At 47.1% G+C, this 25,092-nt stretch overlaps 1 protein-coding gene across 3 annotated transcripts in view; it reads right to left on the bottom strand.

The window, feature by feature from the left end:
- The window catches only part of DNAAF3 (dynein axonemal assembly factor 3), a 65,689-nt gene extending 41,211 nt beyond the window's left edge, over positions 1–24,478 (bottom strand). The window contains exons 1-3 of one of the 3 annotated variants that reach the window (XM_077457541.1): positions 24,295–24,478; positions 24,140–24,220; positions 7,310–7,449 (exon numbers count right to left, since the gene is read on the bottom strand). In XM_077457541.1, the coding sequence (XP_077313667.1) occupies positions 7,310–7,449; positions 24,140–24,215 (216 nt within the window). In that variant the 5' untranslated portion in view covers positions 24,216–24,220; positions 24,295–24,478. The remainder of the gene's footprint in view (positions 1–7,309; positions 7,450–24,139; positions 24,221–24,294) is intronic. The other 2 variants (XM_077457540.1, XM_077457543.1) reach the window with 2 other exon arrangements.
- Between the last annotated feature and the right edge of the window lie 614 nt (positions 24,479–25,092).

Raw genomic sequence — 25,092 nt, 5'->3', positions numbered from 1 at the left:
CCTTCAGCAATTCCTCCTCAGTAGCCAAGCTGCAAGGTTCCACCGCTCTACCTGAGGACACCAGATTGGACCCAGAGAAAGGAGATCCTCCTGGACTGGGAGAATCCAGGGGGGTTCCACAGACAGGCCCTTCAGAACGGAGAACCACGGCCTCCTGGGCCAGTGTGGCGCGATTAGAATAAGGGTAGTGTTCTCCGCCTGAAACTTCCTTAACACTGCAGGAATCAGAACGGGAGGGGGGAAAGCATAGCACCTGGGAGGAGAATCCCCAACTCTGTGCTAGTACGTCCACCCCCAACTCCCCGTCTCCCCTGTTTATGGAAAAGAAGATGGCTACCTTCGCGTTTTCCCTCGAGGCAAAGAGTTATATTGAAGGAATCCCCCACCTTTGGGTGATTATTTCGAAAACTTCCTGCTTGAGAACCCAGTTGCCTTCTCTCAGTGTACTCCTGCTGAGGAAACCTGCTACCTGATTTTGCTCTCCTTTCAAATGGATCGCTGAAAAGGGACAGGACATTTTCTTTGGCCCACCTGAGGATGGCTTTTGCTAGGGCCCATAAGGATCCGCTCCTGGTGCCCCCCTGCCTGTTGACGTAAGCCACTACTGAGGAATTGTCCGACCTGACTGACATGATGTCCCCGGAGTTCTCTCTGAAAGGTCCCAAGAGCCAGCTCTACTGCTCTCAGCTCCCTCCAATTCGAGGATCTCTTTGACTCTCTCCTCTCCCAGGTACCCTGTACCAAACGGGAGTCTAGTTGCGCACCCCAACCTGAGCCGCTCGCATCGGTTGTAACCACCCTGGATATTGGTAAAATCCACTCTAGACCTTGTGACAAATTTGCTCCCTTTCTCCATCACCAAAGGGACTTCTTTACCCGAGTTGGAACCGAAACCAGAGAGTCCAGTCCTGGCTGTGGTCCCAAACCTTCAAGATGAATAGTTGCAGAGGACGGTAATGTAACCCCGCCCACTGAACTGCTGGGAGCATGGATGTTAGCAAGCCCAAGGCTGACATGACCTTCCTCACCGAGATCTGATGGCTGCCCTGGAGAAACAACAGCGCTTTGTCTACCTTTTGGATTTTCTCTAAGGGAAGGATGACCTTTTGTTCTGTTGAGTCCAACACATACCCCAGGAAAGTGACCCTTTGGGAAGGAATGAAGTTGGATTTCTCTAGGTTCAGAAGCCAACCCAGGCTCACCAACAGGTCTTTTGCTACCTGTAGATCCCTAATCAACTGCGCCAGAGAAGGGGGCAAACAGGAAAAGATCATCGAGATTCCCCTGAGACGCAGGAATGCCAGAACTTCTGCCATCACTTTGATTGAAGATACGGGGGGGGGGGGGGGTGGGGGAGAGGATAGCCCAAAGGGAAGTGCTTTGAACTGAAGGTGTAGCACCCCCTGAGGTTCTCACTGCCAGCCAGAGGAAACGCTGGTGGCTCTCTGCGATGGGAATATGCAGGTATGCATCTTTTAAATCTAAAATCGATGCCATGAAGCAGTTTGGTGGAAGAAGTGCCTTCACCGGGTAAACAGAATCCATCCGAAACCTTCTGTAGGTGACAGACATTCAGAGGCTTCAGGTTCAGGATGAGCCTGAACTTTCCCGAAGGCTTGCGAACCACAAAAATGTGAGAATAGAAGCCTTGCCTGTCTCTCCTGCTGGGACCCGTACTACCACTTCCTGTTCCTCCAACTCCTGAAGAGAGGAAAGAAGGGCAGACAATTTTTCTGCACACTTTGGCAGCTCGGTGACAAGGAGTCTCAGAGGGGGGAGCTCTGAAAACTCCAAACGGTAACCTCTTCTGATGATCCCCAACACAATCTGATTGGAGGTGATCATCTCCCACTGTGGGAGGAAGGCCCCCAACCTTCCTCACACTGTGACCCTGTCATTGAGACTTTTTGGGCTGTTCAGGAGGGCGTAAAATCGCTCCCCCACGCCCCTTGCCCTTCAGCCCCAACTTTTCTTCTGCCAATCAGTTCTAGGGGCTTCAAATTTTTTCTGAGGACGAGTCTTTTTGACTGCTCCCCATATTTCTTCTTAACGGGAAAGGCCTTTTTCTTATCAGCCGTGCGATCTAGCACTGCTTCAAGACCTGGCCCAAACAGCAAGTCTCCTGTAAAAGGGATCCCACAGAGCTTTGCTTTGGGCGCATTGTCCCCCTGCCATGTCTTCAGCCAGAAGGCTCTCCTGGCTGAGTTGGTCAGAGCAGAGGACCTTGCAGACATTCGCACAGATTCAGCCGAAGCATCCGCAATGTATGCTATCCCCTTAAGTAGCATGGGAAAGGAGGAATAGATTCCTTTGCCATCCCTGCTTCAATGTGCGCATTAATCTGGGTAAGCCAATACTCCATATTACGAGCCACCACTGTGGCTGCCATGGCAGGCTTAAGATTTCCCTGTGATGAATCCCAGGCTTTCTTCAGAAGTGAATCCATCCTTCGAGCCATAGGGTCTGAAAGTACCCCCATGTCCTCAAAGGCCAGATCAGTATGTTTGGACACCCGAGAAAAGGCAGCATCTAACCTGGAGATTTATTCCAGACAAGAGCCTCCTCTTCTGCAAAAGGAAACCTTAGTTTTTAATGCACCAGAAAATAAAGATTTTCTTTCTTTTCGGGATCTTGCCATTCCTTCCTGATGGCATCAATCAAGACGTCATGAACCGGGAACACGCGCTTTTTCTGTTCCCCCAGGCCCTTGTACATCTGATCATGGAGTGACAATGCCTTCTTTTCCTCTTGTATGCCTAAAGTGGTAGGAATAGCTCCCAAGAGCTCAGCCACTTCTTCCAGGGAAAGATTATACCGTGAGGTTCTTTTGGATTCCCCATCCAATCCCTCACCATCAGATTCCCCTTGGGAGTCTGAGACGGCACTGTCAACTTCTTCCTCAACTTCCTCTCTGGAACCCCCTGAATTCTCCCCACCCGCGGGAGGAACCTCCACTGGGCTAGGTGGTAGACTCTGCTGCGCTGGTGGAGGAGTGCTCTGGGGCTGAGGCCACTGGAAACTAGAGAAGAGCGTTTTGAAGGACTGGAAAGTACTAGAAAGCTCCTTCACAGAAGCCGCCAGATCTGCACCCTGTTCTGCTGCCTGCTCCCTAACCAACCCCTCAATACACTCCTTACAAAGTGCCTTGGACCAGGAATCCCCCATAGAGGCTCTACATGAAGGACACTTCTTCCTAGAACCATGGGGGGGACTTTCTCGTGGCTTTCTGAAAAACAGAAATAAAAGAGGGCAGCATAAGATTTAAAAAGAAAGGAAACACCAGCGCTACTTAGAGGACCACCGGGAGTGCCCCCCCCCCAGGATCAACCACCACCAGGATCCCAGACGCACTTCCCCCCCCCCCCCCCCGACCACCAAGGGGGAAAAACACCAGTGGAGCTACTGGTTATAAGGGAACACCTCCCCAGGGTTCCCTTTACCTTTGAGTGGCTGGTGCTGTTATCCCCTCTTGAAGCCTCTGCTTCGGACATTCTCCTGTTGAGAAAGAGTGGTACGAACGTGCCTCCGACAGCTGCCTGTACAACTTAGAAAGAGAGGCTGCACCAGCCAAACGCTTGGTCCCCTTTCACGAACCACGTCAGGAACCGGAAGACGCGGATCCAACGAAGATGTCCGCCCCAACCAGAACCGACGTCGCCCGTCATCCGGTCCTGCCTCCAGCTCCAAGCCGACTGCAAACACAGGGGGACCTATGACATCCTGTTCCAGCGCCCCACTGGGCGAACGAACGGATGGACCTTCCCAAACTTTCTGCTTTCCCCAAGCGAAATTTAGAGTGCGTGGAAGACGGTCAGTACGAAAGTCCAGCTCCCCAGCCGACCGGACTGCCGAAAGTAGTCCGATAGACGATCGGCCTGCCGAGCGGAGCCAGAGAGACCCCTGTCTCCTCCACTCCAGATAAAGTAGCCTCAGTCTCGCCGACTGATTTAGCTAAGGTTCCTTCCCGTAGGAAACACCATAACTGAGGGACGGAGGGAGGATGAGACTTAAATTGTGAAATTGAAGGCGGTGTTTCCTAAGAGGGGAGGAGCCAGGGTCTCTCTAAGGTGGCTGTCCTGAAAGACGGACTTGGGAAAATCTATATATTAAGTCTTTGGTTGATGCCACAGTTGCAGGATAACAGTGACAATTTATTCTCCAACTGTATTTTGAACCACCACACTAATAAGGTGACGCACGAGATTACCTCAATGAACAGCTTCCTCACCGATAGATTGGATGAGCTGCGGACTACAAACATGCCACTGACCTAATGGCCACCCAAAAGTCCTGACTTAACACCTTGTGACTTTTTCCTGTGGGGGGGTACATAAAAGGACAAGATATTTGTCCCTCCCCTTCCTGTTGATCTAATGGAGATGAACCAGCGCATCACAACCACCATCACTGCACTTGATCAAGATATCTTAACTCATGTTTGAGCAGAAATGAAGTACCAGCTCGATGTGTGTCGTGTGACCAAGGATGCACACATAGAACATCTATGACTGTCTCTAAAAAACATTTCTCTACAATTCTGTTACAGGTAACATAAAATTGCTTACAATGTTCCTGTTTCATAGCGCGTTGAAACTGTATGCTTCTTTATGAACCACCCTGCATTTCTCATAGGATTCCCTCATAATGGATTAGAAAAATTGTTTGTTTTACCAATATGACCGATTACGCAAATGTAACGGCTGCACGAAAGTCATCCCACTAATGGTGCAAAATTCGAACAAAGATTTTTGAAAGAAAATGCTTTCAGAATTCTACCCATGTATGGCTGGCCTAACACAATCTTTTTGTGTAGCACTACACTGTGAGAAGCAGAGCCTTCACCTGTATTAATAAATGTATAGCAGGGCTGAAACAACTAATCGCCAACTAATCGGTTTATGAAATTAATAGATTACTATTTTCATAATCGATTAATCGGCCAGTAACATAATGGGGTAAAAAAAGGAGCCCTTTATAGTACAAAAAGAATAATTGCTAATGTAAATATTACTTTCACAGTTCTACAGTAAAAAAAAAAATTAACCCCTTACAGTAGTGATTATCTGCTTTTTTTTGTACTATAAAAAGGGCTAATTTTAGTTTTTTTAACCCCATTATGTTACTAAAAGTCTTAGACCTGGTTCACATCTATGTGTTTTTTGCAGAAACGCACTACAGTTCATTTACATGATTTCCTATGGGACACGTTCACGCAAAAAAAAAAAACTGTGCTTTTTTTGGTTCAATATACATCAATAGAGAAGCTACAGAGATGTAATGCGTTTTTGCAGCAATTTGTATTTAGTCTGAAAAAAAAAAAAAAAAAAAAAAAAAAAAAAAAAAAAAAAAAAAAAAAAAACGCAGCAAAATCACATGTGCAAAAATCAAAACGCACAGCAGAAACAGATCAAACGCAAACTGCATAGGTGTGTACCGAGCCAATGAAAGAATGCTTGAAATTCTCACTTGTTTTTAACATTAATGTAATTTCTGAATGAAAAATCGCATACACTGTCTGAAAATTTCTTTGACCAAGCAGTTTTCTATTTCCAAATTTTCCCATCACTGTGGTTGAAAATGAACGTCGATTTGACCCACTAGTGATTAGAAAATAGAACGTTCTTAAAATAACATTTTTTTTTTGTTTTTTTGAAGGAAGACTTTGTTTTTATAAAAAAAATAAAAAAAAAGAAAAAAAAAAAATGATCTGAGTCTGATGATATTTACCAGATTCACTCTCTAATAGTATATACAGTATATCTCTTATGTCTGTTATTCTCAGAGTGGATTAGATATTTTGCTCCCTAACCATATAGTTGGTTATTTATATTTACCACTGAGACTTTTTTTTTTTTTTTTTTTTTTTTAAAGGCAGACATAGTAACCAAATTATACACCAAACTATTTTTTTTAAAGGTTATTAACTGATTTAATCGATCGAAACAATAATCGGCCAACTAATCAATTATGAAAATAATCGTTAGTTGCAGCCCTAATGTATAGTTACCTCATAAATGCAAGTGCAATGCAGGCCATACATGGTCGAATTTAACAAATTTTCTTAAAAAAAAATAAATAAATAAATAAAAAATTATAGAAATTTAGTTCTTTTGGTAATCTGATGGTGCCATCATTGATTTTGAAATTCAAACAAACAAGCCTTCCATTTCCCCTCATGTTGCTATAGAAAGTGTTCATGGCTGGGAATCTTTTCTTGCACATTTCTTTTTTGATCATATTTCTCACATGATTCTTCCATCAGCGATTAGAAAATAGTTCGGTTTTCAAAAAAAAAAATAATATATCTATCTATCTATCTATCTATCTTCAACATGCTCGATTACTCAAATTTGATGGCTGCATGAAAATCAGCTTTCAAAATTCGAACTATGTATGTGTAGCACCCTCTACCTTAGGTAGGTAGGCGCTAGAGTAGTGGGTTTGTTTTGTACTGTCAGCGCAGGTAAATTTAGGCAGGACTGTGCTGTGAGTTAGGCCAGTTTGTTTTTGATCTGGGGGCAGGGGAGTGGTTTAGTGTAGCAGCAGGTGACCGAAATGTGCGTCAGCTCTTGGGAGCCTCCTCTGGTTTTCAGAAGGTTCTGGAAAAGAGGCAGGGCAGGGAGCTGGAGTAATATGGGGTGTATGTGGGAACCCTGACCTATCCCCAACTAGGATTGGCAGGGGGCAAGCCTCCTATATATCCACCAAGTGTCAGTTAGCACATTTATTCTTCTCAACTAAAACGGTTGCTACCGCAAAGGGGAACGCAGACCCCTGCCTGTAATAGGCTACTATAAAAATGTCAGGACTTATTCAGAGTGAGGCCTAGCCATGTGCCAATGGTAACAGGAACCTCGATTTGGACAGTGAAGTGAAGCAAGTGATCTCAAGTAGTGTGCTGGAAGAGATGTGCAGAGGAAGAGACTGTCAAAATTTAGACTCAACCAATATTGATTTCATTGAAAAAGTATTCAACATTTGGGCATCCCATGTCCCTTTCCCCATCCCAGTTTAATCCCCTAATAAAACAAAAAAAACAAGCAAGAGAATGTTCATTGTCTGGAAAAGGGTGCCAAAACAGATGTCTGACCAGCAGGGTGAAATGTGTGGATGCTAGAACGTGTAGTGACCCCACGGGGCACCGCTACATATTTCTGGCCTTACACAGAGAGGGGGGGGGGGAGGGTACAAACACACACACACACACACACACACACAGTAATTTCAAGCTAGAAATTACGTTACAGTCCCTTTAAAAAACGCTAAAGCCATTGTATATTGTATATCATTTTTTTTTTTTTTAACTCACATGAAGTTTTCGATGTGGCCACCTGCGAGCCTGACAGACTGTTTTGAGAAGATGTCTTCCATCACCACATCCAACAAGAAGAATATTTAGTTCAGGGATGTCATCACAAGTAGTCAGGTACTGAAGGGTACTCTGCCGACCTGAGTGGGGAGAAAAATAAATAAAAAAACACTGAATTTAATCTATAATTCTGCAACAGCAAGTTTGTTTAGGATGCCCAATTTTCTATGGATGTGGTTTTATTTCAAAAGTAAATTTATGCACGGATATATTTCCTTAGATCCAGTCTGCCTGCATGGAATAGTAACCTGCTGACTCGGCTCCATTCACAGGCAGCTTAAAGTGCTTGCAACCCTTACATATAGCCAGTGAAGTGACTGTCCTTGTGTGACAGAGAGATGAAACAAATCCTCCTGCATGAGTTGTACCTGTCCAAGTGCTGAATGTCTCAGTTTGAGAGTTCAAAAAACAGGGGGCGGAGAGCTAAACTTACACTCTTCAGAACTCAGTGAGAACTTGGAGAGTGGATTACGTGATGGATCAGCCAGCAATTTGGGTAGGTGGACGGAGAGCACTGATGTAAAAGGGGGTCTGTGTTGTGAGGAAGGGGCTGAGGAAACTGACTGATGTAAGGGTTTGTTCACACTTGATCTATGTTTTTCTGCACTAGAAAAACTAGGTCTCTGCAAGAACAATAAAAATGATTGCGATGTGCATGGGAGGATGTGATGTGAAGGATCCGAGTCATAGTACCAATATGGACACTCAGACCTCCGCTGGAAGATTTTACTGTCTGGACCCCCGTGAATTTTAAATTCAGTGCCCCTGCTATAGAGGGTCGTGCTTTGTTCATATATCATATGTGATGTTTACAGCCACTTTAACCACTTTCAAACCGGACCATTTTTCTGGCTTAAGACCAGACCACTTTTTGCGAGTAGGCACTGCGTCGATTTAACTGACAACTGTGTGGTCGTGTGACGTGGCTCCCAAACAAAATTTAAGTCCTTTTTTTTTGGTAGTATTTGATCACCCCTGCCGTTTTTATTTTTTGCGCTATAAACAAAAATAGAGCGACAATTTTGAAGAAAAAAAAAAAAGCATTATTTTCTACTTTTTGCTATAATAAATACCCCCCAAAAATATATATACCGTATATACTCGAGTATAGGCCGACCCGAGTATAAGCCGAGGCCCCCAATTTACCCCCAAAAAACTGGGAAACCTATTGACTCGTGTATAAGCCGAGGGTGAGATATGCCTGTCCATCCCTGTGTGTGTGTCCATCCATCCATCCATCCCTGTGTGTGTGTCCATCCATCCATCCATCCATCCCTGTGTGTGTGTGTGTCCATCCATCCATCCCTGTGTGTGTCCATGTGTGTGTGTGTGTGTGTGTGTGTGTGTGTGTGTGGCCTTGTGTGTCCAGCCTACCTGTGTCCCGAGCGTCCGTCCGGTCCCGAGCCTCCGTCCGGTCCCGTCCCGTCCCGAGCCTCCGTCCGGTCCCGTCCCGTCCCGAGACTCCGTCCGGTCCCGTCCCGTCCCGAGACTCCGTCCGGTCCCGTCCCGTCCCGAGCCGAGCCTCCGTCCGGTCCCGTCCCAGGATCACCGCTCTTCGTCGGCGCCCATTCCCCTGTTCAAATGCCGCGCCTCCCTGTCTGTGATAGGCGGAACACAATTTCCCAGCAGCCTGTGTTCCGCCTATCACGGACATCATCTCATCCTCGTCCGTAGTACGAAGATGAGACGATGTCCGTGATAGGCGGAACACAGGCTGCTGGGAAATTCAGTGTTCCGCCTATCACAGGCGAAGGCGGAGCCGGAGGCGCGGCTTTTGAATTATAGAATGGCCGCTGTCTGTCTGCTCGACACGCTGATCGAGCAGGCAGACAGCGATGACTCGAGTATAAGCCGAGGGGGGCACTTTCAGCCTCAAAAAAGAGGCTGAAAATCTCGGCTTATACTCGAGTATATACGGTAAAAAAAAAAAAAAATTTTTTTTCCTCAGTTTAAGCCGATACGTATTCTTCTACATATAGAAGAGCAAAAATTTATAGCATTTACAAAATAGGGGATAGTTTTATGGCAATTATATATATATATATATATATATATATATATATATATATATATATATATATATATATATATATATATATATATATATATATATATAAAAATAAAATGTTTTACTAGCAATGGCGGCGGTCAGCATTTTTATTGTGACAGATATTATGGTAGACACAGCGGACATTTTTGGGACCAGCCATTTATACAGCAATCAGTTCTCTACAAATGCACAGATTCCTGTGTAAATGACACTGGTAGTGACGGGGTTAACCAGGGGTGGCAGTGTAGAGGTTAAGTGTGTCCTAGGGGCGTGTTACTAACTGTGGGGGGCGTGGCTGTGTGTTAGTGAACACTGATCTCTGCTCCAATCACAGGGAGCAGAGATCAGTGTCACTTGTTGCTAGGCAGAATGGGGAGATGCTGTTTATATTGGCATCTCCCCGATCAGCCTCCCCGTGAGGAGATTGCGGGTATCCTCACGGCAATCCAGTCTGCAGGACCCGCAACCGGACTCACGGGGGTCCCGACCGGTGGGCACACGATGGCAGGGCAGCAAATACAAATGGACGTACCTGTACACCAACGTACATCATCGTGCGCCAGTCGGGAAGTGGTTAACGCTTCATTAAGACACAGAAGTTCAAACAAATTTCAGCTAATTGCAGTACAGACCATTTTTCAGTTTTTTGAAGTGTAAGAAGATAATGGGGTTGATTTACTAAAACTGGAGTTCAAAACCTGGAAGATGATTGGTTTCTGTGCAGAGATTCACCCGATTTTGCACTCTCCAGTTTTAGTAAATCAACCCCACTGACTTTCCTGAGCCCTATATTTGCTAAATAACCAACACTGACTAAGGGGACACAGAAAAAATGAGGAGGGTCTAGTTAAGACTAAACTAACTAGCACTAAACAGGAGGGGGGGGGGGGGGGGAGGACAGAGGAAGATGCCAAAATCACAAAGTAAAGTTCTAGTGGTCCAAAACCACTATTAAATAGCAAACATACAGAAACATAACCTCAATATAAGACATAAAAACACATTTATTTATTATTTCAATTACTTTTATAGCGCCATCAATTTACGCAGTGCTTTACATATACATTGTACATTCACATCAGTCCCTACCCTCAAGGAGCTTACAACCTAAGGTCCCTAACTCACATTCATACATACTAGGGGCAATTTAGACAGGATCCAATTAACCTACCAGCATGTCTTTGGAGCGTGGGAGGAAACCGGAGTACCCGGAGGAAACCCAGGCAGGTAGTGTTGTGGTTGGGATTCGAACCAGCGACCCTTCTTACTACTAGGCGAAAATGCTACCCACTAAACCACTGTGCCGCCCAATGATGCATGATTGAACATAGGCTTGTTTATTCAAAATTAAACATATTTAAAAAGGGATGGTAGACACTCAAAGACCATTTGGAACACAACCTGAATTTACTGAATTTAGCTACCATGTGAACACGCCCTTTGTTATATTGTCTGTAAAAGTGGTCTCATGCAACGCATCATGTTTTAGACATCAATGCAGGCAACATCATGGAGACCATCTACATCCACACATGGCTCCCAAGCTAGTGGTTGTGAACAACTGTGTACAGAACTTCTTGTTTGACTCCTGTACTCCCAACAATAAAAGCAACAGTTTGTCAAAAATGTAGGAAAAAAAAAAAAAAGAAGAAGAATTATAATATATATTCTGCACAGGGCTATCAGTCCACATAAAATGTAACATGGATAACAGTACTCTAGAGCATCATTATGCATAGTAATTAGGAGGTTATGGCACTGCTGGCAAAAGGTTGATACAGGTTACGTCATTTGTGTTGAGTAGCCAGGGGTTGCATTACTGGTTACTAGAAGTTACAAAAGTATGGAGGTTCCTCCTGGTTTCAAGGCATTATGACTGCGCTAGATGTTATTATGGTGCTTTTATCAGTTTGTACTGGCTTATCACTTAATAGTTTTGTATGTTTTGACACTTGTCATTAGTTGGTTAGGGCTATGGGAGTGGTTACCATAGCTCCCAACTGTCCCGGATTTCGAGGGCCTGTCCCGAATTTGGAGCAATGTCCCTAATTTTTTGTCTGATATATATAGGACGTATATAAAATGCACTTTATCAAAAAGTGTTTTCCAGCACTAAACCTTTCATCAGATTCCTAAATTACTGCATTTGTAAATTCCAAAAGCCAATATAAAAAGGAATAGTAGTGGATAAAAATTATAATATAAATATTTTTTTTTTTGTGCAATTCTCCTTTAAGGGGGCATGATAGGTGTCCCTCATTCCCATCTCAAAAAGTTGGGAGGTATGGCATTTACTGACATCTATGGGTGAAAGTACCAACAAGGGCTGATAGAACAATAGTATCATCATTGCTGGGAGTTACAATGCTACGATCACAGGTTGCTGAAGGTGGCAACATTACCAGTTGTTAAGGTTTCTTTAAATTTTGCCAATGGTTGCCATGGTTGCTGCGCTGTAGGGATTAGGAGGCTGTCACCAGTGGCTCATGGCACTCGTCAACAGCAGCTATAGAGTTAAGAGTCAGAGTTCTAATGATCTGGATGGTTCCTAAGGCCCCTTTCACACTGGGGCGCTCAGCACGTTGGCGGTAAAGTGCCACTATATTTAGCGGCGCTGATCGGCCGCTAGCGGGCCAGTTTTAACCCCCACTAATGGCCAAAAAAGGGTTAAAACCGCCCGCAAAGTGCCGCTGCAGCGGCGCTTTGCAGGCAGGTTTGGAGCGCTGCCCCGTTGTTTTCAATGGGAAGGGGCGCTTTAGGAGCACTAAATACACCGCTCCAAAGATGTGGCTTGCAGGACTTTTTTGACCGTCCTGCAAGTGCACCACTCCAGTGTGAAAGCCCTCAGGTCTTTCACACTGGAGTGCACTGAGCGGCTCTTTCGGGGCGCTTTGAAGGTGCTATTTTTAGCACTTTAGCTCCTGCAAAGGGCCTCCGTGTGAAAGGGTATGGCTCTGCTGTGATTGGCTGTTGGGGGGGGGGTTAAGCAGGTTCTCCAGCATGGCTAACGCTATAAAAAAAAAAAACGGAGTTACGTACCGGTAACATCCTTTTCCGGGAGTCTTTCAGGACAGCCACCTTAGAGAGAGACACTGGCTCCTCCCCTCTTAGGAAACACCGCCTTCAATTTCACAATTTAAGCCTCCTCCTCTCTCCGTTCCTCAGTTCTTCCAGAGTACCTCCGGCCAACTGGGGAGACACAAGAACACGTCAAACAACCAAACTTTTAATCTTACCCGACGGTCTCATGTGATGAGTTCCCGAAGATCTCCAAAAACCTGGGTGGGAACCGGTGCTGTTCTGAAAGACTCCCGGAAAAGGATGTTACCGGTATGTAACTCAGTTTTTCCCAAGTTCTTCTTTCAGGACAGCCACCTTAGAGAGGATAAGCGAGTACCTTGTCTTAGGGTGGGATCACTGCTTGCAGCACTTTACGACCAAAGGCTTGGTCTTTGGCTGACAGAAGATCCAATCTATAGTGCTTCACGAATGTAGAAAAACTGGACCACGTTGCAGCTCTACAGATCTGTTCAGGAGACGCACCAGCCCACTTTGCCTAAGAAGTTGCCACTGCCCTGGTTGAGTGTGCTCCAATTCCAACTGGGGGCTCTAACCCCCCTACCACGTAAGCCTGCCCAATGGTTGACCTTAACCATCTGGCTATCATACATCTAGAGGCTTTGGAACCCTTCCTAGCCCCTGAAATAGACACAAAAAGTGACTCAGACTTCCTGAACTGACTTGTGCAATCTAAATAACGAAAGACACATCTTCTAACATCCAATCTATCCTGTTCTCTCACTGGATTTGAACAAAAAGTAGGTAGCACAATCTCCTGGACTCTATGAAGAGTAGAGGCTACCTTAGGTAAAAAGGGCGGATCCGTCTTAAAAACCAAACGTTCCGGGGAAAAAAATAAATAAATAAAAAAATAAAAAAGGGGTGCCCTAACAGAAAGGGCTTCGAGTTCACTCACTCTCCTTGCCGTAGTGATCGCCACAAAAAACGGTTTTGAGAGGGATCAAACTTAACTAGCAAGATTCCAATGGCTCAAAAGGTTCTCCTGTGAGAACCTGTAAAACTAATGAAAGATCCCAACTGGGAAAAGGGCGACCAAAGGCTTGGTCTTTGCCTACTTAAGGTTCTAAAGAACCTTACTATCCAAGGGTCTAATATTAGATGCCTTTCCAGAAATACGCTTAAAGCGGATACCTGACTCTTGAATGTTTTAAGGGCTAAACCTTTATCTGCCCCTGACTGCAGGAACTCTAGAACGGCTACAGAGCTGTGCACATCGAAGGAGTTCTCTGAGCACCAGCTATTGAACCGCCTCCATACCTTCAAGTAAATGGTCTGAGTTTCTGTTTACCTGCAATTTAGGAGAGTGGCTACTAAACGATCTGAGACCCCTTTGCCCTTCAGCAATTCCACCTCAGTAGCCAAGCTGCAAAGTTCCACCTGAGGACAGCAGATTGGACCCTGGGAAAGGAGACACTCCTGGACTGGAAAAATCCAGGGGGGTTCCACAGACAGGCCCTTCAGAATGGAGAACCACGGCCTTCTGGGCCAATGAGGTGTGATTAGAATAAGGGTAGTAATCTCCACCTGAACTTCCTTAACCCTGCAGGAATCAGAACGGGAGGGGGGAAAAGCATAGCACCTAGAGAATCCCTAACTCTGTGCTAGTGCGTCTACTCCCAACGTCCCATCTCCCCTGTTTATGGAACAGAAGATGGCTACTTTCGCGTTTTCCCTCGAGGCGAAAGAGGTCTATCAAAGGAATCCCCCACCTTTGGGTGATTATTTCGAAAACTTCCTGCTTGAGAACCTGGTTGCCTTCTCTCAGTGTTCTCCTGCTGATGAAATATAATACCTGAATTTGCTCTCCTTTCAAAAGGATCGCTGGAAGGGACAGGACTTTTTGCTTCGGCCCATCTGAGGATGGCTTTCGCTAGGACCCATAAGGATCTGCTCCAGGTGCCCCTGTCTTATTGACGTAAGCCACTGCCAAGGAATTGTCTGACCTGACTCTTACATGATGTCCCCGGAGCCCTCTCTGAAAGGTCCTGAGAACAAAATCTACTACTCTCGGCTCCCTCCAATTCGAGGATCTCTGACTCCTTCCTCTCCCAGATACCCTGTACCAAACGGGAGTCTAGGTGTGCACCCCAACCTGAGCCGTTCGCATCGGTTGTAACCACCCTGAATATTGGGAAAATCCATTCTAGGCCTTGTGACAAACTTGCTCCCTTTCCCACCAAAGGGACCTCTTTATCTGAGTTGGAACCAAAACCAAAGAGTCCCGAGACCCCTGGCTGTGGTCCCAAACCTTCAAGATGAATAGTTGCAGAGGACGGTAATGTAACCCCGCCCACTGAACTGCTGGGAGCGTGGATGTCAGTAAGCCCAACCTGACCTTCCTCACTGAGATCTGACGGTTGCTCTGGAGAAACAACAGTGCTTTGTCTACCTTCTGGATTTTCTCCAAGGGAGGGAAGACCTTTTGTTCTGTTGAGTCCAACACCTAGCCCAGGAAAGTGACCCCTTGGGAAGGAATTAAGTTGGATTTCTCTAGGTTCAGAGGCCAACCCAGGCTCACTAACAGGTCTTTTGTTACCTGTGGATCCCGAATCAACTGCGCCGGAGAAGGGGCAAACCGGAGAAGATCAGCAAGATACATGATCACCGAGACTCCCCTGAGACGCAGGAATGCCAGAACTTCTACCATACCATCTACTATCAACCAAAAAAAAAAAAAAAACTGAGTTACTTACCTGTAACATCCTTTTCCGGGAGTCTTTCAGGACAGGCACCTTAGAGAGACCCTGGCTCCTCCCCTCTTAGGAAACACCGCCTTCAATTTCACAATTTAAGTCTCATCCTCCCTCCGTCCCTCAGTTCTTCCAGAGTACCTACGGCCAATTGGGGAGACACAAGAACACATCAAACAAGCAAACTTTTAAGCTTACCTGACGGTCTCATGTGATGAGTTTCCGAAGATCTCCAAAAACCTGGGTGGGAACCGGTGCTGTCCTGAAAGACTCCCGGAAAAGGATGTTACCGGTAAGTAACTCAGTTTTTCCCCAAGTCCGTCTTTCAGGACAGCCACCTTAGAGAGGATAAGCGAGCACCTTACCTTAGGGTGGGACCACTGCTTGCAGCACTTTACAACCAAAGGCTTGGTCTTTGGCTGACAGAAGATACAGTCTATAGTGTTTCACGAACGTAGAAAAACTGGACCATGTCGCAGCTCTACAGATCTGTTCAGGAGAAGCCCCAGCCCCCTCTGCCTGAGAAGTTGCCACTGCCCTGGTTGAGTGTGCTCTAATCCCCACTGGGGGTTCTAACCCCCCTGCCACATAAGCCTACCTAACAGAAAGGGCTTAGAGTTCATTCACTCTCCTTGCCGTAGTGATCGCCACAAAACAAACACTGTTTTGAGAGTGATCAATCTTAACAAGCAAGATTCCAATGGCTCAAAAGGTTCTCCTGTGAGAACCTGTAAAACTAATGAAAGATCCCAAACTGGGAAGGGGGAATTTGTAACGGGTCTCTGCCTACTTAAGGCTCTAAAGAACCTCACTATCCAAGGGTCTGATGCTAGATGCCTTTCCAGAAATACACTTAAAGCAGATACCTGACCCTTCAATGTTCCAAGGGCTAAACCTTTATCTGCCCCTGCCTGCAGGAACTCTAGAACGGCTGCCGAGCTGCGCACATTGAAGGAGTTCTCTGAGGACCAGCTATTGAACCGCCTCCATACCTTCAAGTAAATGGTCCGAGTTTCCTTTTTCCCTGCAACTTAGAGTGGCTACTAAACGATCCGAGAAACCTTTGCCCTTCAGCAATTCCTCCTCAGTAGCCAAGCTGCAAGGTTCCACCGCTCTACCTGAGGACAGCAGATTGGACCCAGAGAAAGGAGATCCTCCTGGACTGGGAGAATCCAGGGGGGTTCCACAGACAGGCCCTTCAGAACGGAGAACCACGGCCTCCTGGGCCAGTGTGGCGCGATTAGAATAAGGGTAGTGTTCTCCGCCTGAAACTTCCTTAACACTGCAGGAATCAGAACGGGAGGGGGGAAAGCATAGCACCTGGAGGAGAATCCCCAACTCTGTGCTAGTGCGTCCACCCCCAACTCCCCGTCTCCCCCGTTTATGGAAAAGAAGATGGCTACCTTCGCGTTTTCCCGTGAGGCAAAGAGGTATATTGAAGGAATCCCCCACCTTTGGGTGATTATTTCGAAAACGTCCTGCTTGAGAACCCAGTTGCCTTCTCTCAGTGTACTCCTGCTGAGGAAACCTGCTACCTGATTTTGCTCTCCTTTCAAATGGATCGCTGAAAAGGGACAGGACATTTTCTTTGGCCCACCTGAGGATGGCTTTTGCTAGGGCCCATAAGGATCCGCTCCTGGTGCCCCCCTGCCTGTTGACGTAAGCCACTACTGAGGAATTGTCCGACCTGACATGATGTCCCCGGAGTTCTCTCTGAAAGGTCCCAAGAGCCAGCTCTACTGCTCTCAGCTCCCTCCAATTCGAGGATCTCTTTGACTCTCTCCTCTCCCAGGTACCCTGTACCAAACGGGAGTCTAGTTGCGCACCCCAACCTGAGCCGCTCGCATCGGTTGTAACCACCCTGGATATTGGTAAAATCCACTCTAGACCTTGTGACAAATTTGCGCCCTTTCTCCACCACCAAAGGGACTTCTTTACCCGAGTTGGAACCGAAACTAGAGAGTCCAGTCCTGGCTGTGGTCCCAAACCTTCAAGATGAATAGTTGCAGAGGACGGTAATGTAACCCCGCCCACTGAACTGCTGGGAGCATGGATGTTAGCAAGCCCAAGGCTGACATGACCTTCCTCACCGAGATCTGATGGCTGCCCTGGAGAAACAACAGCGCTTTGTCTACCTTTTGGATTTTCTCTAAGGGAAGGATGACCTTTTGTTCTGTTGAGTCCAACACATACCCCAGGAAAGTGACCCTTTGGGAAGGAATGAAGTTGGATTTCTCTAGGTTCAGAAGCCAACCCAGGCTCACCAACAGGTCTTTTGCTACCTGTAGATCCCTAATCAACTGCGCCAGAGAAGGGGCAAACAGGAAAAGATCATCGAGATACTCGATCACCGAGATTCCCCTGAGATGCAGGAATGCCAGAACTTCTGCCATCACTTTGATTGAAGATACGGGGGGGGGGGGGAGAGGATAGCCCAAAGGGAAGTGCTTTGAACTGAAGGTGTAGCACCCCTACTGAGGTTCTCACTGCCAGCCAGAGGAAACGCTGGTGGCTCTCTGCGATGGGAATATGCAGGTATGCATCCTTAAAACTATCGATGCCCTGAAACAGTTTGGTGGAAGAGGTGCCCTCACCAAGTAACTGAGACCATCCGAAACCTTCTGTAGGTGACTAAGACACACAGAAGCTTCAGGTTCCGGATGAGCCTGAACTTTCCCGAAGGCTTGCGAACCACAAAAATGTGAGAATAGAAGCCTTGCCCGTCTATCCTGCTGGGACCCGTACTACCACTTCCTGTTCCTCTAGCTCCTGAAGAGGAAAGAAGGGCACATTTTGGCAGCTCGGTGACAAGGAGTCTCAAAGGGGGGAGCTCTGAAAACTCCAAACGGTAACCTCTTCTGATGATCCCCAACACAAACTGATTGGAGGTGATCATCTCCCACTGTGGGAGGAAGTCCCTTTTTTGACTGCTCCCCATATTTCCTCTTAACGGGAAAGGCCTTTTTCTTATCAGCCGTGCGATCTAGAACTGCTTCAAGACCTGGCCCAAACAGCAGGTCTCCTGTAAAAGGGATTCCACAGAGCTTTGCTTTGGAGCCGAGGACCTTGCATACATTTGCATGGATTGAGCCGAAGCATCCGCAGTGTATGCTATCTCCTTAAGCAGCATGGGAAGGAGGATAGAATAGTCTCCTCTGCTGTCCTTGCTTCAATATGCGCATTAATCTGGGTAAGCCAATACTCCATATTACGAGCCACCACTGTGGCTGCCATGTCAGGCTTAAGATTTCCTTATGAAGAATCCCAGGCTTTCTTCAGAAGTGAATCCATCCTTCAATCCATAGGGTCTGAAAGTACTCCCATGTCCTCAAAGGGCAGATCAGTGTGCCTGGACATCTGAGAAAAGGCAGCATCTAACCTGGGAGATTTATTCCAGACAAGAGCCTCCTCTTCCGCCAAAGGAAACCTTTGTTTTAATGCACCAGAAAAGAAAGGTTTTCTTTCGGGATCCTGCCATTCCTGATGGTATTGATCAAGACGTCATGAACCGGGAACACCCGCTTCCCCCAGACCCTAGTACATCTGATCGTGGAGTGACAATGCCTTCTTTTTCTCTTGTATGCCTAAAGTGGTATGAATAGCTCCCAAGAGCTTATCCACTTCATCCAGGGGAAGTTTATACCGTGAGGTTCTTTTGGGTTCCCCATCCAAGCCCTCACCATCAGATTCCCCTTGAGAGTCTGAGATGGCACTGTCAGCTTCTTCCTCAACTTCCTCTCTGGAACCCTCTGGATTCTCCCTATCCGCGGGAGGAACATCCACTGGGCTAGGTGGAACACTCTGCTGCGTTGGTGAAAGAGTGCTCTGGGGCCAAGGCCACTGGAACCTTCACAGAAGCCGCCAGATCTGCACCCTGTTCTGCTGCCTGCTCCCTAACCAACCCTTCAATACACTCCTTACAAAGTGCCTTGAACCAGAAATTCCCCATAGAGGCTCTACATGAAGGATACTCCCACCTAGAACCATGGGGGGACTTACTCGTGTCTTTCTGAAACACAGAAATAAAAAAAAGAGAGAGCAGCATTAAATTTAAAAAGAAAAGAAACACCAGCGCTACTTAGAGGACCACCGGGAGTGCCCCCCCCCCCCCCTAGGATCAATCACCACCTGGATCCCAGACGCACTGCCCTTCCCCCCAACCACCTAGGGGGAAAAAAAACACCAGTGGAGCTACTGGTTATAAAGTAAGGGAACACCTCCCCAGGGTTCCCCTTACCTTTGAGTGGCTGGTGCCGTTAACCCCAGGAGCTCTTGAAGACTCTGCTTCGGACATTCTCCTGTTGAGGAAGAGTGGTACGAACGTGCCTCCAACAGCTGCCTGTACAACTTAGAAAGAGAGGCTGCACCAGCCGAACGCTTGGTCCCCATTCACGACCGCGTCCGGAACCGGAAGACGCGGATCCAACGAGATGTCCGCTCCCACCAGAACTGACGTCGCCCATCATCCGGTCCAGCCTCCAGCTCCAAGCCGACTGCAAACACAGGGGGACCTTGGACGTCTCGTTGCAGTGCCCCACTGGGCGAAACGAAGGGATGGACCTCCCCAAACTTCCTGCTCTCCCCAAGCGAAGTTTAGAGTGCGTGTAAAAAAGGTCAGTACAAAAATTCAGCTCCCCAGCCGACCGGACTGCCTATCCTGTTGTAGCACCCTCCTGGGTGAACGAACGATGGACCTTTCAAACTTCCTGCTTTCCCCAAGCGAAGTTTAGAGTGTATGGTCAGTACGAAAATCCAGCTCCCTAGCTGACCGAACTGCCAAAAGTAGTCCGATAGACGATCGGACTGCCGAGCGGGGCCAGAGCTCCGCTCCAGATAGCTAAATCAGTTGGCGAAACTGAGGCTAAGGTTCCTTAGCGGTGTCTCCCCACCGGAGGAAACACCATAACTGAGGAACGGAGAGAGGAGGAGGCTTAAATTGTGAAATTGAAGGCGGGTTTCCTAAGAGGGGAGGAGCCATATCGCGCATAAAGCAGCCCATTCACTTCAATAGGCTGCCCTATGAGGGAGTTTTTTTGTCCAAAAAAGTTCCTGCTCCTTTTTAGGGACAAGCTTAAGGCCCCTTTCACACATGCGGACGATATGTCCGTATTTCATCCATCCGTTTGCGGATGAAATACGGGCATACATTCATCCCTATGGGATAGCGGGTGTCTGCGGATGAACATCCGCAGACACCCGATATCGTCCGCCTCCGCTACTGTCCGATTCTGCAGACGGAGGAAAATCCTATTTTTCTATCCGTCTGCAGAGCGGATCGGATGAACACGGACAGACGGTCTGTGCTCATCCGATCCCCATAGAGGAGAGCGGAGAGCTGACAGGGCGGTCCCTGCACAGTTTGCGGAGACCGCCCTGTCCGCCGCCGGCTCAGCGGGGACAACGGAGCGATCCCCGCTGAGCGAGCGGATCATTACGGGGCGGATCATTACTGATCCGCTCCGTGTGAAAGGGGCCTAACACAATTTTTAAAATGCATGTTTAACGTGCAAGAATCCTGTGAGAATTGTACCTCATGTGGCGTGCCGCTAAAGGGATTGTAAAAGCTGTGATAAAAAAAAAAAAAAACCCACATAAACATATTATACTTACCTGCTCTGGGTAGCAGTTTGCACAGAGCAGCCCTAGTCCTCTTTATGGGGCCCAGCTGGTAGTCCTTGCTCACTCCAGACCACCCCCCACACCCTTCCCCAATAGCAAACTTCTTGCCATGGGGGCACTTGTGCAGGCTCGCTCCCAAGCCATGCTCCCATGAACAATCACACAGTGCAGCTCGGCCACCCTTGCTCTCTCCCCATTGGCCCACTGACTGATTGACAGAAGCAGGAGCCAATGGCCCATAAAAAAACCTACTGCCTTTAGTATATGTAAACCGGTCGCATGTAAATGCTGGCAATTGTCTCATCGCCTCACAATGCCAGTGTGTTGAGAGGAGAACCAATCAGCGGCAGCTCCTCGCAGGGGACATCCGGACAGGCAAGCAGGGCACTGATAATCTGTGCCCTGATTACATTAAAGGCCCCCAGTGTCCATCAGTGATGTCAGTCAGTGCCACCCATCAGTACAGTCAAAAAATTATTATTATTGATTTATATAGCGCCAACAGTTTACATAGCGCTTTACAATGTATAGGGGAGACAACACAATTACAGTACAATACAAAAAGGTACAGGAGGGCCCTGCTCATAGGAGCTTATATTCTAAAGGGAGGGGGTGCTGATACAAAAGGTAATAGCTCCAGAGATTGATTTAATGGAGAAAATTAGTAGAAAATAAAAACCCAGCAATGATTAAATACCACCAAAAGAAAGCTCTCTTTGTGTGAAGAGAAGGATTAAAAATGTATTTGGGTACAGTGTTGCCTGACCGCGCAACTGTCATTCAAAGTGTGAAAGCTCAAAAACGGCCTGGGCAGGAAGGGGGTGAAAATGGAGCTTTCCGGTCCCAGTTGACGACGGCACATAAAAGTGTTTACATAGGGTCACATACGCGGTCTCACGACATTAAAGCCCACCCACCAAGAGGCTGCATATATGCGTACCATTGGAGGGAAGAGGTTAAAGAGGAGGTTATGCAAAAATTAAAAGTCAGCCGCTACAAAAACTGTAGCTGCTGGCTTTTAACAAGCACTCATCTGTCCCAGGATCCACCGCGGTCCTCATAACCAGTCTTCAGTGCTGGCATGTTAACTGTGGGCAGCCATCTGACGCCTTGCGCTTTTCACCCAGTGCTTTGGGAATGGTCCCACGGCCTTCTGGGACACTGGCCGGGAAAGGGGAGAAGAACTCTGCCCGCCCATAGACATACATCGTAGTTCAGTCCAAATCTGTTAAATCAAGCTTGAGGCCCCGTTCACATTGACTTCGGCTTTGAAACCGTGCGACTTCATCTGAAACAATTTAAAAGCCAGATATCAGTGCAACTGTGCGGCTTTATGCAAGCCACGTCTATGCAAAATGTGTGCGGCACTGCAAAGTCGGTGTCGCACCGATTTGAACAGTGCAATTGCCGGCAAAAGCTTCTACTTGTCATGCGATTTGACCAGTCAAATTGCATGACAAGACTCTCCAATGTGAATGTCCATGTTAAGGGCGCTTTAACTTTTACATGGCCTACAAAATTATATTCAGCCTGAAAGCATACATTTATAAATCTGCCAGTCTCCCTTCTCTAGAAACCATCATTTGCAAGGATGGCCATATACTATACAGTCTGATTGTACAATCTGTACAACGTTGCCTTTAGATTTGGGTGGGTCAGCTAAAATCCCCTCTAAGCACTAGTCTGCATTCTCCCCCCTTCCTCCCAGTACAGATTCTGCTGAAATGCACCCTCCTGGCAGATTTTTTAAACACCCCCCCCCCGCTCAAATCCTCCCTCTCCCCATATGCCCCCAGTACAAATACCCCCAACCACACCCCACCACCCCTTCCCCCTCTTAGCATAAATCCTCTCCCTTCACAGCACAAATACCCCCACTACTAGACTTAACGTGCAAACTTCGATCTTAGCACAAATCCCCCATCATATTACCTTTTGTAGCCCAATCCCACCCAAATCTTCACCCATCTCCTCCAGAACAATTCTTACCTCCTGCCACCCCCCCTCAAAATTACCTTCATGGTACCCACCCCTTGTCCTGGTGTCCTGTCAAATACTGTCGCCCGTCAGATAGTGTCCGCTGTTTACTGCGCATGCGCAGTACACATGACAAGCAGATTCCGAACATATCCGAAGATGAACGGCGCCTGCACCGCAAGTCCAGGTTAAAGCCCCACCATCCAAGTGGACAGAGTTAGAATAAAAAAAAAAAAAAAAAAAAAGAGCCAAGCGAAGCGAGCCCACGAGGGGCCCTCTATGTGCAGCCTTATGTCCTTATGCGCTGTTCATCTTTGGAGGTTTTCCAAATCTCCTTGTGCTCCGTACTGCGCAAGCGCTTGCGCAGTACGGGGTGGACACTATTCGATAGGCAGACATTTTTGGACAGAACACCGGCCCTGGCTTGAGACAAGTTTTTAGCACCCCCTGAAGCTGCAAAGGCAGCACCCAGGGTGTTCCCATGCGCCTGTGTCTCTCTCGCTCTCGACGATGGTGGTGGTCAGTGGCGTTGCTAGGGTGTGGCTTTTGGGGCTATAGCCCCAAGTCTCTGCAGGGGTCACCAAGGGGAGGGGAGGCTCTCTAGGGACATACATACACACACACACACACACACACTTGTATGCTCGCCCAAGTGTATGACTTCCTTTATTACACTGCTATGGTCTCTATTTAACCCCAGATCTTTTGTAGACCCAGCAACGCTCCTGGTGGTGGTACTGCCTGCTAAATGCAACCAGGGGGAAGAGGGATGTGCTGAAAATGTCGCACTGGTGCAGCATTTAGAGGGTTAAAACTGGCATCATGGCCTGTCAAATGTTTACTAAAGGGTGATCCAAACACAGATCACTTTTCAGAGGCATGGCCTTAGAGCTGCCAAAGCGATGTAATTGGAGGATGAAAACAACCCAATCTTTTCACCTAGTATCACAGCTAGGGATGAGCTCCGGCGTGTTCGCACACTCCACATGCAGAGACTGTCAGGAAGCCAGCACGGCGCTAAATCACAGGCATTGAGACATTTTCCCCACGCACAGATCGTGAAACTTCTCATTGCCTGTGATTAGCGCAGAGCTGTGCCGAATTCCCGGCAGACTCTGCATGTGGAGTGTGCGAACACACCTGAGCTCATCCCTAATCACAGCAACCTCTTGCACCACATGGTAGATGTAAAGGAGGTGGTACAATCAGATCGCATATGGTGTACGCGCCGGACGCTCACTCACATCGCACAGTCTACGCTCAGTGAGCCCAGGAGCCTGGGGTGTAATCACTCTATACAGACCTATTATTTCTCATTACAAGCAGCGCACAGAAGTAGATAATTGGACTTACAATGCATTTGCAGGTCCAAGGCAGGACTGAAGCCCCATAGAGTCGGATAAACTTCTCCACTCCCTCCAGAAGCCATGGAGCCTGGAAATAATGATAGATGTTAGCAGTCAGTCACCCCACCCCCTATAGAAGGACTACACCGCACATATACTCACACACCAAACGATATGTGGACTCCACACACCCAATACAAGTATAATAACACTACACCGCTCCGACCAATCGTTTAAATGACCAATTCATCCTCCTACAGGTCACCCTAACAAAGCCGACAGCCGTCCAATAAACAGGGAGTATCTATAATTGACAGGGACGGCGAGCAATAGGAGGAGCCGGCTGTAAAGCAATGGGTTCTATCATGCTAGGCTGCGTGCCGTCAAGCTTTGGTGTCGCCATGGTGACGCTGGGCTGCTGACTGTTTTGCGCCTGTTGTTTCTATGGCAGTGACAATAGAATATAACAAGTTTGTGTTTATTAATGACTCCGCTTATAATCATAACCGCACCGCAATGAACTGGACATGGACTTGTTTAGCAGGGCTTAATAAACTGTCTCCTGCAGCTCCTCCAACACATCCCTCATCTGTCTCTCTGATTACAACCTCCTGAGCTCAGGCAATCAACTCCTACAAACAGCCTTCTTAACCACATAAGGACCGGGCCTCTTTCTGAGATGTGTTGTTTACAAGTTCACAACTGTTTTGTTTTTTTGCTAGAAAATTACTTAGAACCCCAAAAATTATACATTTTTTTCTAATACCCTAGAGAACAAAATGGCGGTCGTTCCAATACTTTCTGTCACACAGTATTTGTGCAGCGAACTTGCAAGCGCACTTTTTTGGGAAAAAATACTCTTTTTTTTTTTATAAAAAAAAAAGACAACAGTAAGGTTTGCCCATTTTTTTGTTTTACATTGTGAAAGATAATGTTATGCCGAGTAAATTGATACCCAAC

Source organism: Lithobates pipiens, unplaced genomic scaffold (assembly GCF_037356315.1).
Source record: "Lithobates pipiens isolate NorthernLeopardFrog02 unplaced genomic scaffold, aLitPip1_a1.2 Scaffold_27, whole genome shotgun sequence".
Classification (NCBI taxonomy): domain Eukaryota; kingdom Metazoa; phylum Chordata; class Amphibia; order Anura; family Ranidae; genus Lithobates; species Lithobates pipiens.
The sequence above is the reverse complement of the archived record's forward strand: the minus strand, read 5'-3'. Positions and strand labels throughout refer to the sequence as shown.